This window comes from Cydia strobilella, chromosome 15 (assembly GCF_947568885.1).
Source record: "Cydia strobilella chromosome 15, ilCydStro3.1, whole genome shotgun sequence".
Lineage (NCBI taxonomy): Eukaryota > Metazoa > Arthropoda > Insecta > Lepidoptera > Tortricidae > Cydia > Cydia strobilella.
In genome coordinates, this window is record NC_086055.1 from 422,807 (window position 1) to 433,795 (window position 10,989).

Sequence of the window (10,989 nt, forward strand, 5' to 3'; positions counted from 1 at the left end):
AAAACAATCTTAACTTAAATAGTAATTTCATAGCTTTCGAATTTCGATATTGTAGGGCAACGTTTTTAAAATAAATAAAAATTGACAAAATTCGATCAAAATTGACACTTGGCGTGCATGATATTTCCCGTTCTTTCTTGCGAAATGTGACAGAGCCAGCGGCAAACCGATGGAACGGCCTTAATAATATTAGTATGGATAGTAGAGATTAGCTAGGCACTTACGTCCCTGCCGGTTGTGATATATTTACAAAGTAGGCCGATTCCTATTGCACTATTTGTTAATATGTTGATATTGTTTTGATACGGCCGACCTAGACGATCTCACGTTGATACAGTCAGAGTGCCCTCATTCTCCACTGATTTGACGAATTAAAATGAATTTAAACTATCGTGAGACATATTAACTTAACTAACTTAGCGGTTTCACTCACGTATTTTTAGTCACTCGCGCGACATGTTCCACCCCCACCTCCTATGGAGACCTAGGCTCTCCGAAACATGTCGCGCGAGTGACTAAGAATACGTGAGTGAAACCGCTAAGTTAGTTAAGTTGAATTAAAACGAGATAGAAAATTAAATTACCAAAATGGTTTTAAATTACCAAAAATTTCTGCTTTGAGGGAATAATATAAAAAAAATCATCGTTAGTTAAAAATATTCAGCGCTGTGTAGTGTGTGGCAGCCCTGCGCATGCGTCCCGTTACGTAGCGCGGGCGACACATTTCGGACAAGTTTTTGTACTTATGAATTTGTTTTTTTATAATCAATGGCGCCTGATCCTGGAAACGGTGCTTATTACGTATTTAATGCAATACCTAATTTCGGCAAATATAATATCGGTTTATTTTTACTAACATTTTAGTAACATTTTGAGTAATGGCGGTTTTAAAATTTGGAACCATGTCAAAATGTATGGTAATTCCGTGACCAGCTTTTTTAACTAAAAAAAGTTGTGTTTCATATATTATACAGTGGTAGCAAAAGATATAGGTAACTAATAGTTCATTAAGAGCTCAAAATATCATCTTCCGAAAAAAGTGACTAGACATGTTCTTTCCCTTCATATATTGTTTTACATTGCCATATAACAAATAAAAAACCAGCCAAGTGCGAGTCGGATTCGCGCACGAATGCACGCGCATTATGCAAAAAACGGCAAAAAAATCACGTTTGTTGTATTTTTTTCTGTTTTTAGTACCTATGAGCGACACTATTATTTATGTCTTCTTCTTCTCTTATTTATTTGAATATTTCATCTGCATTCATTTTATTCACTGTTTAATCATATAATGTTACAGGCCCCTCGACGAGCTCCTCAATCGGGACGGCGAGGAAGAACTTCTCAATGGATCTCACGACGGTCTCCGTCGCGAAGTCTGTGATCGGCTTGCCGAACTCGTCGGCTATCAGTCGCCAGTTCTCGTTGATGAATGTCAACACCGTGTTGCCTGGAAACAAATGATTTGAATCAATATTTGACGGCCTCCTGGCCTAATTGGTAGTCGGTAACCCTGCCTACGAAGCGAATGGTTAGAATCGTGGTAAGGGCATTTATTTATGTGCTTATCACTATTCGTTTCTGAGTTATGTATGTTTTTCTATCTATTTGTATATAAGTATTTATATATTGGTAACTATAGGTATATTAGAGCAGGCTCCAATGAGAAGTTCGTTTGCAAAAATAGCGGACCACAGTGTGACTTCTGATCCTTGTAGTGCGGTTCCTACGCTCCTAGAAACCCGATGTTGCCGGGCTGAAAAGTGGTGACGTTACCCCCAGAGGTAATGTTTAATTACCTCTTAATATGTTTAGTTAAGAACGTTTGTTCTTTAAACTGTTATCAATATTAATTAAGTAAGGTTAATTATGCAAAGAGCTAAAGAGTCGGTCTATATTAATTTATATCTTTGTCTAGTACCCACAACACAAGCTTTAACTTACTGTGGGAAATTGATCCATCTGTGTAAAATTGTCCTATAGTAAAGTAAAAGTATAGTAGATATGCAACATTTTCTTTAATAATTGCTTTTCTTATCTCTTTGTGATAGTGCGTATAAATTTTCTTTACATCGTGAAAAGTACACACCCCATTTTTCCTCAGACACTTTTGTGTATGATGATCGCCAAGAAATCAAACAAAAATATAGGAAGCTGACCCTAAAGTCAGAAGAAGGCAGGGGACCGACACACATGGAAATCGCTCCGCCGACAAGAGAATAACTCTTAAATATATGAAGATGATGACCCTAAAGTTTACTAATTAGAGAGACACTTGAAGAAAATAAAGATGTTTAAATTGTTTACGTACTCAATTCTGGATTGCCTTTGAAGAGATTCGTCATGTTGAACGAGGCCTGTCCGTGGTCGATGGTATATTGGTAGCCCTTGGCGTGGAAATGCTTCCTTCCATTGTCGTCAGCCACTACAGCGGTGTTGATCGTCACCTTCATTCTGAAGTTATCTGTGAAACGTCAGTAAAATTATCTGGGTCATAAACAATCAAAAAAAAAAATTTTATTGTAGGTACACAAAAATATTTACAGGGTTGTTAACATTAACTTAAATTAAGCACAGTTGACAAAATGTACCTGGCATAGAAAAATACAGTCTGGTTACTCTGGTTCCTACACTAGGCTTAGGATGTCTCGTAGGTAACCCAGACTCGAATGAGTTTATACAATTAATTAACATAACTTAAAGCCTATAAGAAGAGGAGATAGAAAACAGAATTAATATCACATTTTTTTACAATAAATTATTAAGAAACAAGCATTCTAAAACTATCTTAAATTATTTTGATTCTAACTATATTAAGTTAAACTTATTGGAATTTTAAGGTTAACCATCAGCGTGCGACTCGATCAAGTTAATTGTTGCAAGTGAATGTGTGTGTGTGTGTGTGTGTGTGTGTGTGTGTGTGTGTGTGTGTGTGTGTGTGTGTGTGTGTGTGTGTGTGTGTGTGTGTGTGTGTGTGTGTGTGTGTGTGTATGGGTGTGTGTGTGTGTGTGTGAAAAAAGAAAATTATTCAATCATACTCAAACCTTAAGGGGCCCACTCATTACCAGTCCGCCGGACGATAACGGCCTGTCAGTTGTTCGGAACTGTCAAATTTTTGTTCTAACTGACAGGATGATATAGGCATGACTGACTGAGGATAACTGACAGGGTAATGGGCCCCTTAAGACAAATTCACGTTTGACTTATCTGTGAAAGTGAAAGTCCTTATTATTCAATTTAGGCATAGGTATTACAATGCACTTATAATGTCAGAAGCTACCACTGGTTCTAACCCTACACCACACCACAGTCCCGAGAAGAAACTCGATGATACTCATTTATTCAAATAAAACGCGTAGTTCTTCCAGAAATCATGAAAATAGTTTTAGTAATAAATCAATATTTATTAACTCAAAGTTGTCTGTAAACATTGGGCGCAGTTAGCGATTGCAATCCAGCACAGTTTTCAATCCAGCTGAAAATATGCTGGATCAGAGCAAATCCAACTGGATCCAGCGCGTATCCAGCAGTCATCGTTTCGTCACAAAAAATATAAGGATGAAGCCTATTTAATGCAGTTTAAAGAAAACATAACATTTACTTTACCTTTAATAAAAAAATTGGCAAAAAAAAATTACAGCATCTTGCGCTGGTGAATATCCTTTTACCAACATCGGCATCGATATCGACAACATCCGAAGTACTCACTCTGGAGAGTCTGGAGACGCGACTAATAAATGTGTTGTTTATTGTTGTGGATCCTATAATAATGTACGTTTTTTATCTTTATTATAGGATTTACATAAACATGCTAAATGAAACATTTTGAAAAAATGACACATTTAGACGTTAAAATACCTTTGTGTATATTAGAACCTATTGGTTTTAGAAAAATAAGCATAGAATTTTGAGATCCCTTTTTCTGGACCTTTATCTACAGTGGCGCCAACTGGTGAGCACAAAAACGGTAGCCCTCATTATCTACACAGGGACTGTTCGAATTTTTAGTATGAAGCCTGGCGGAGCGGTACTTTAACCCCCCCCCCCCCCCTCTCAGGCCCCAGAGGGGGGGGGGGCGAGGGCTACCGATCTAAATCGGCTTATTTTGATATAAGGAATAACTGTGCAAAGTTTCATGCTTTAGTCAAGAAAAGTAAGGTTCGACCTCTTTTTGTCACTTAGGACCCAGACTACTTGGGGTCCATGGACGACAGCGTGAACCCCAGCAACATAGACACCAACTGAAATGAAAATAATATGTTTCTTTCAATGAACTTTCTTTCATTTGTTTTTGAGAACGCTTTAATTGCTAGTAATAAACATTATCGTACAAAACACAGGGCTATCACAACCTCAAAACTTTTTTTTGTTCGTTGTCCCATATATTTGTCGAATTTTTATTCACCTAATGCCTTATTCCAAAAATTAATAAGGCATCCTGTAGAAACCATTTGCCGCATTTGAATGAAAATTTGGCAAATCATAGGTACAGTCGCCATCAGATATATCGGAGCGGCAAAGGTGCTCAAAAATATCTGAACACGCACTCTAACGCCCTGACAATAGAGGCGTGTTCAGATATTTGTGAGCACCTTCGCACATCGGACAAATATTTTTCGAGGTTTTAATTTTTTACTTTCCAAACGATTGTGGGCAGCGATTGATAAAACATTGTTGGTCGCTTTCTCTTAAACTACAAACAAAGATAGATATAACTCCGTAATAGATGGATACAGTCTAAGGAAAAAACGTGCCTCGAAAATCAAGAAAATTTGATTCTCGTTCAGAGGGCGCTACTAGTTTTGGCCTACAGTCGTATAGATGTCGTTGACGGTTTCGTTTGTTATTTAACAATTTTAACGCATATCAGTTAAAGAACATGAATCAAAATCATAAGAATAATTAATGCAAATAAAAAATATCATTTATCTATATTTAAATACATTCTATCGTATTTTTATAAATCTTCATTTTTTGTTTTAAAGTGTGTCGACAGATGGCAGTGAATTTACTGGGGTTACAAAATTTACTATGACAGTACCGCTCTAGTATCAGTTACTCTATGCTACAAACAATAATTATACGAATAAATATATGAATAAATACATTTTGTATCCGACATCCGATATCGGATGGGACAACGTGAAAACGCTCTTACCGCCAAGATAACGACGAAAATAAGCGCAATGAAGGAGTTCTCAGCATCTGACATGTCATAAGTGTCGTGGCTCGCCGCGCGCGCCGCCGGTTTGGTCCTCACTAAATGTATGATCCCATTCACTGCGAGCATCGTCATCAACACAGAGTACTGAAAAATTTTAAAAGATATACAGGGTGACATTAAATTGGTGATACAAAATCAATGTTTTATTTTTATTTATTTTATTTAATTTATTTAGAAACAAACAGTCTCTTATATTAATAACTTGTTACAATGTAGGGTAATAGACTTATAGACCTACAGTTTCCTAAAAAATAGTATGAAAACCATGTGACTTATATAAATACTAAATTAAACTAGAAATATAAATTCCAAGTTGTCAAAACAATGTTACAACAATACTCTTTCATTTTAACAAAAATAAAACAAGAATGGAAAAATAAAACAAAAATGGATAAAAAATGGATAAAACTAAAATGAATAAATTGTAAACAAAACAAAAGTGTAAAGTGTTTTACATACATCTTCCCTAAACTAAGCCCCTCAATTAAGTCTGATGCTTTAAAAATAATCAAAAATAATAAAAATAATGGGACGGATGTTGGTGTGGGATGCTACCTGCGTAGACACACTGGCACCGTCCCACCTCCAACAGACTAATGTAAAAGCGGGCGGAGCGGCGGAAAGCGCCGAAATTTTAAAACGTAATAAATATAAGAGCCTCGGTAGAGTTGAAACTCTAGGTCCATGGGGTCCCAGCGCGCATAAGTTGTTTGCAGAAATCGCGAAGCGTTTGGTTGACGTAACTGGTGACCGAAGAGCTGGCGGCTTTCTCGCACAACGTATCAGCATTGCGATACAGCGGGGAAATGCCGCCAGCATCCTTGGTACAATGCCTCAAGGGCCTATTTTAGATTTAAGCTAGTTATTAATTTCGTTGTGGTTTTGTATTACCAATTTAATGTCACCCTGTATAGTGTGTAAATCTAATACGGGCGATATTTTTTTTATTTTTTTTTATTATAAACTGATCGGCGATTGGCCCTAGTCACACCTGATGGAAAGTGAAGACAGGGCCTAAGATGGAGCTCACCGGTTCAGTAACAGCCTATTCACTCTTGTTTTAAAGTTTAATTAAATTTAAATTAAACCAGATAAACAATTTCTTCGTCTAATCATTAATTAAGAAGTTTTTAATTTACACTTAATTATGACCCCGTAATTATTATTTTTTTAATTTACCGAGCACCAATTTACTGCAAACATTAAGAAACATAAGATGCCATGACATTACGAGATACGAGCTTTTTAATAGTAACTGCCAACAAGCTTGACAGTTACTTTAAAACGCTCGTATTTCGAAACTTGTGTGGTGTATTACATTGCGGGCTGAATTATTTTGTATGGATGAAATTTTAACTGCAATTCTAAGTAAAAGTTATCTAATTACATTTCTTGTCCTATAGAAAATCGCTCTTCTTTTGTGTCTTACGTAATATACAGAAAAGTGCTCGTTATTTAAATCTTTTATGTAAGTAATTAGATTGGGTAATATAGGAGGTAGCAAAAGTTTACTGCATAGTGATAGTGAGTATTATATTCTTTGATAGTGATATTAGTGATTCTGATAAATACATTATAAAATTAAGCAAATAAAATAAACTATAAGTGCCCCAACTCTGATTTTACACACATCGTATCGGTAGTAATCTGAATTAAGACCACGTACATAGCAACATGTCATACTGTAACAGCGCGGTTTTTCACTCCCTTAGGGGCTAAAAATTTCAAGTTTTTGAATTTCTTTGTTGTTTGTGTACTAAGTATCTTACGTACCAAATTTCAGCTTCCTAGGACTTCAGGGCTACGCTAAAGGTTTTGACGATCATCAGTGAGTGAGTGAGTGACGAAATCGGGACTTTTTAGATATGAATAGAATCTAAAGTATAAGAGCTATGCAATTGAATTTTTTATGCTTAATAAGCCCCCTATGGACATCATATCCCGAGAATTTTGTTTATCTGATATAATCCACACCCAAGTTATGAGGGTTCAAAAAAACGACAAAGCGCTTCGAGGAAAGGTAGGTAGTGCCCTTGCGCATAATCAATATCATGATCCATTTATATTATTTTTCAAGTGATTTTATTAGGTAATAAAACAGTTTCTGTTTCAGTATTTTTGATCATTTTCAAGCTTGGAGGATATAACCAAATGGAGACGCCTTGTCTGTTTTTTTCTGTACAAAACAGTCCGCCGATTTGCGGGGAGGGGCACGTCAAATGTATACGTAACGTAAAAATAGCCATGTCAGATAAACGTCAGTCCATACAATGTGTATGGCCATTGGTCATAGAGTTTCGACAGAGGGGAACGCTTGTTAATTGGCTACTCCGTTTGGTTATATCCTCCAAGTTTTTTTACTGAAATGAAACACATCAATTTATGTATAATAATTGATTAAAGCAAAATTTATTTAAAAAATTGGCTGTGCCATACGGGTCTCTATTGTTTCCCATATAGTTTTAAGTCATAATTTATTGTTTGTTCACATTTTCGTTAGTCATAATTTGGTTTTTCCCAGAAACGCGTAACTTTTCAGGATTGCCATAAAACAAATCTAAGCTAACCTATCTATATGATAACCTGCGGATAATCCTGAAAAGTTAACGGTTTCAAAATATGACTAATGATAATATGACAATCATTACATTACCTATGACTTTCAATAATTATGTCAAACAAAGGGATCCCGTGTCGTACATTTTGGCTGGTCTGATGTTGAATTTTGTATGCGAATCAAATTTTTTTCGCGATTTCGGTATTGGTTCCACAGTAAAAGTTGGTCAGGACTCAGGACCTACATTCACCCCGTAAATAATTGCAGGTGACTATAAAAAACATCCTGTACATTAGTATTAATCTCTAACAAAATTTTGGTGGTAACAGTAGTTACCACTACTACTAAAGTAGTAGAGTAGTATTAATTTAAATAGTAATGGGAATTTTTTTCACAGTTTTTAAAAAATGAGACAAAAAATCCCAGTAGGTTCCACTGGTAACAACTTGGTGGTATAGTAACCAGTGGGAATAACCCAGATCATAATGCTATCTCCTTTACCCTTGTTATGGCCAACCATGAGTGAAATGGCATTATGACATGACTCGCCACTTAGTTTTGCGGCAAGTATAACGAGTTCAGTACTTACGCTTCTCAGCGATTTCCTGTGATCATGAGCAGCTCCACAATATCCGTAAAAGGCCACCAGTACGATGACCACTCCTACCACTGTTTCCACGACACCAACTTCCAACAAGACTAGAGATCCCACTCCAGAAGCAAACAACAACCAACCCAATGCAAACTGGAAAAAGAGAAATGTATTTGAAAACCGGCCTAGTGTGAAGGACTCTTATTTTCCTCCACGCCAGCTTGTAAAGGCTCTCTTTATACTCCAGAAACTTATGAGAAAATCTTAAGTGGCAAAGTAATTTTATGCAAATTTTTAGTTGTTTCCTCGAGTTAGCTGGTATAGAAAGATGATTTTGAATGAAAATTATTTTGCTTAGAGCTTTGCTTAGTCTGCCCTAATATTAGATAATTATTCATAGTATTTTATTTGCGAAAAAAGGAGTTACACAACTTGGTAAGTACATTAAAGTTGCAAGAAAGTCCATCCTCTTAAGTATTAATTTTTTTTAACATATCTAATTTTCATTCAATTAAAAGTAAAACTAATACAAACTAAGAATAACAACTTATAAATAATAAAAATTAATAAACAAAACTACTCTTAACTAAAAAACATCTAAATAAGGCCCCCGCGGCATTGTGCCAAAGATGCTGGCAAGTATTAATTAGTTTAATTCTACAAATTAGCCTAAATATAAAATATTTTATTTAATATCACAATTTAATAAATCATGTACAATACCTTTAGATCAGATGTATAAAATAAAAATAAAAAACATAAAGAAGGGGGTGCATAACCATATAAGTTTTTATTAAAATATAATGTCAAATATAAATAATGAATTAACTCATGACCAGAGTTTATAGTTTCCGCCGTCCGCGTGAATGTTTTCATGGCATTTGCATTTAATAAAAAAATATCAAAATTCAATATAAAAAACCGGCCAAGTGCAAGTCGGACTTGCGTACGAAGGGTTCTAAAAACAGCAAAAAAATCACGTTTATTGTATGGGAGCCCCATTTAAATATTTATATTATTTTGTTTTTAGTATTTGTTGTTATAGCGGCAACAGAAATACATCATCTATGAAAATTTCAACTGTCTAGCTGGTTCATGTTCTGGTGACAGACAGACAGACGGACGGACAGACGGACCGTAGTAATAGGATCCCGTTTTTACCCTTTGGGTACGGAACCCTAAAAACTACAATTTTACGTGCCTTGAAACACTCAAGATTCCACTTTTATATTTTGGGGTCTTTTGCTCGCCCGGATATCATTAATAGCAGTGCGCGTATACGGATTGCGAGGCAAATATTTACGGGCCAAAACCAGAGATGACATTTTACCAAATAATTTTTTGAAAGCTACCTACTCACCACAAAGGAGTTGGAAATAAAAAATAATGTTTTCACATTATTTTTACTTTCGTCCGAAGTCATGTTGAATTGAGTTTATTGAACCGCAGTGTTACAGTAACCACTTGTCTATACCGACTGAGGTACCCTAGTATAGTAAGGGGTAGGGACTTTGGCGCAATGTTGCCAGGGCTCTTAAGTTAAGGGAATGAAGCCAGGAAATTAAAAACGATGGCGCGCGCAAAACTTGCGACGGAAGATTTGGCGACCGAGCAGGTTTTGACGTTTTACCTTAATAACTGAAATGTTTAAAATTTTGCTAGTCTCTAATCCCTTGACTATATCACTAGCTATTTTATGTTAAAATTATATTGCTATGGTATCATGAATCTAGTATAACTGGATCGGTCATGAGGGGGGGGGGGGGGGAAGACCGATCGGGATAGTCTTATGTACTTATCTTTCAGTAGGAGTAGCAGAGAAAGCACTGTTATTGTTTGTCCTTGTCACAGTCTCAGATTCTTTTTATTCCCCACCGTAAATTTAGTATGGTTTATGGTGGGCTACAAATCTTCTCGACCAATCATATTGTCGCATTGAGTATGTTTTGTCCCTCACGGGCGCACGCGTATAGCTGATCTATGTAATGCTAGGTCTATGTATGGTATGCTGGGTAAGGTTATACAATTAAAAATTAATGAAAATTAGACATGTTTTCGTATTTTTTTTAATCGAGCCAACTTTAACCTTAGTCTGCACTCGCAAACATAGTCTATTTTCAAAGTGATTTTTTTTAATGGCAAATGCCCTGTTGTTAAAACGTGTAAAAATTCAGTGGGGGGAGATTTTTAAATTTCGATCGCTCGATTTCGTCACTCGAAAATCGGTGGAAAACGGCTAAATGCAGATTTTTAAAAGACGAGCGATAATAATTGGGAATCTAGTGGTATAGTTAACGCTATCTCTACTGAGCTCGTTCACTTACCTGTACTAACAATGGCATTCTGTTAAACAAAAGCCATTATTTCTTTTGTGTGAGCGCGTGGCCTTTGTGCCTGCGCGCGTGGCCAATTGTGTGTGAGCCTCAGGCACAAAGGCTACGCGCTCACACAAAAGAAATAATGGCTTTTGTTTAACAGAATGCCATTGTTAGTACAGGTAAGTGAACGAGCTGTTTGACCACTCGTTTTCAATTTTATTAGTAGAATTTAAATGCTTAGTAGTGGAGATAGAATTGAAGGGAGCCACACGAAATCTAGCGCTCGAAATTCACAAAT

At 36.1% G+C, this 10,989-nt stretch overlaps 2 protein-coding genes across 2 annotated transcripts; both read right to left on the reverse strand.

Moving 5' to 3' along the window:
• Positions 1–1,267: 1,267 nt before the first annotated feature.
• LOC134747720 (uncharacterized) lies at positions 1,268–2,484 on the reverse strand. The gene is made up of 2 exons (XM_063682343.1): positions 2,312–2,484; positions 1,268–1,450 (listed from the first exon to the last, which is right to left on the reverse strand). Exons 1-2 carry the CDS (start codon positions 2,451–2,453, stop codon positions 1,281–1,283), a joined length of 312 nt encoding a protein of 103 aa, XP_063538413.1. The 5' UTR covers positions 2,454–2,484; the 3' UTR covers positions 1,268–1,280.
• A 1,064-nt stretch (positions 2,485–3,548) lies between these two features.
• LOC134747782 (uncharacterized) lies at positions 3,549–9,856 on the reverse strand. Its single transcript, XM_063682424.1, has 4 exons — positions 9,734–9,856; positions 8,371–8,526; positions 5,159–5,308; positions 3,549–4,241 (listed from the first exon to the last, which is right to left on the reverse strand). The coding sequence occupies exons 1-4, from the start codon at positions 9,794–9,796 to the stop codon at positions 4,191–4,193; spliced, it is 420 nt and encodes a 139-aa protein (XP_063538494.1). The 5' UTR covers positions 9,797–9,856; the 3' UTR covers positions 3,549–4,190.
• Positions 9,857–10,989: the final 1,133 nt, after the last annotated feature.

Coding starts and splice junctions, on each gene's coding strand:
- LOC134747782 (XM_063682424.1), bottom strand. CDS start 9,796: ATGACTTCGGACGAAAGTAAAAATAATGTGAAAACATTATTTTTTATT. Junction 8,527..9,733: donor TTATTTCCAACTCCTTTGTG/GTGAGTAGGTAG, acceptor CTCTTTTTCCAG/TTTGCATTGGGTTGGTTGTT. Junction 5,309..8,370: donor ACAGGAAATCGCTGAGAAGC/GTAAGTACTGAA, acceptor AAAATTTTTCAG/TACTCTGTGTTGATGACGAT.
- LOC134747720 (XM_063682343.1), bottom strand. CDS start 2,453: ATGAAGGTGACGATCAACACCGCTGTAGTGGCTGACGACAATGGAAGG. Junction 1,451..2,311: donor CAAAGGCAATCCAGAATTGA/GTACGTAAACAA, acceptor ATTTGTTTCCAG/GCAACACGGTGTTGACATTC.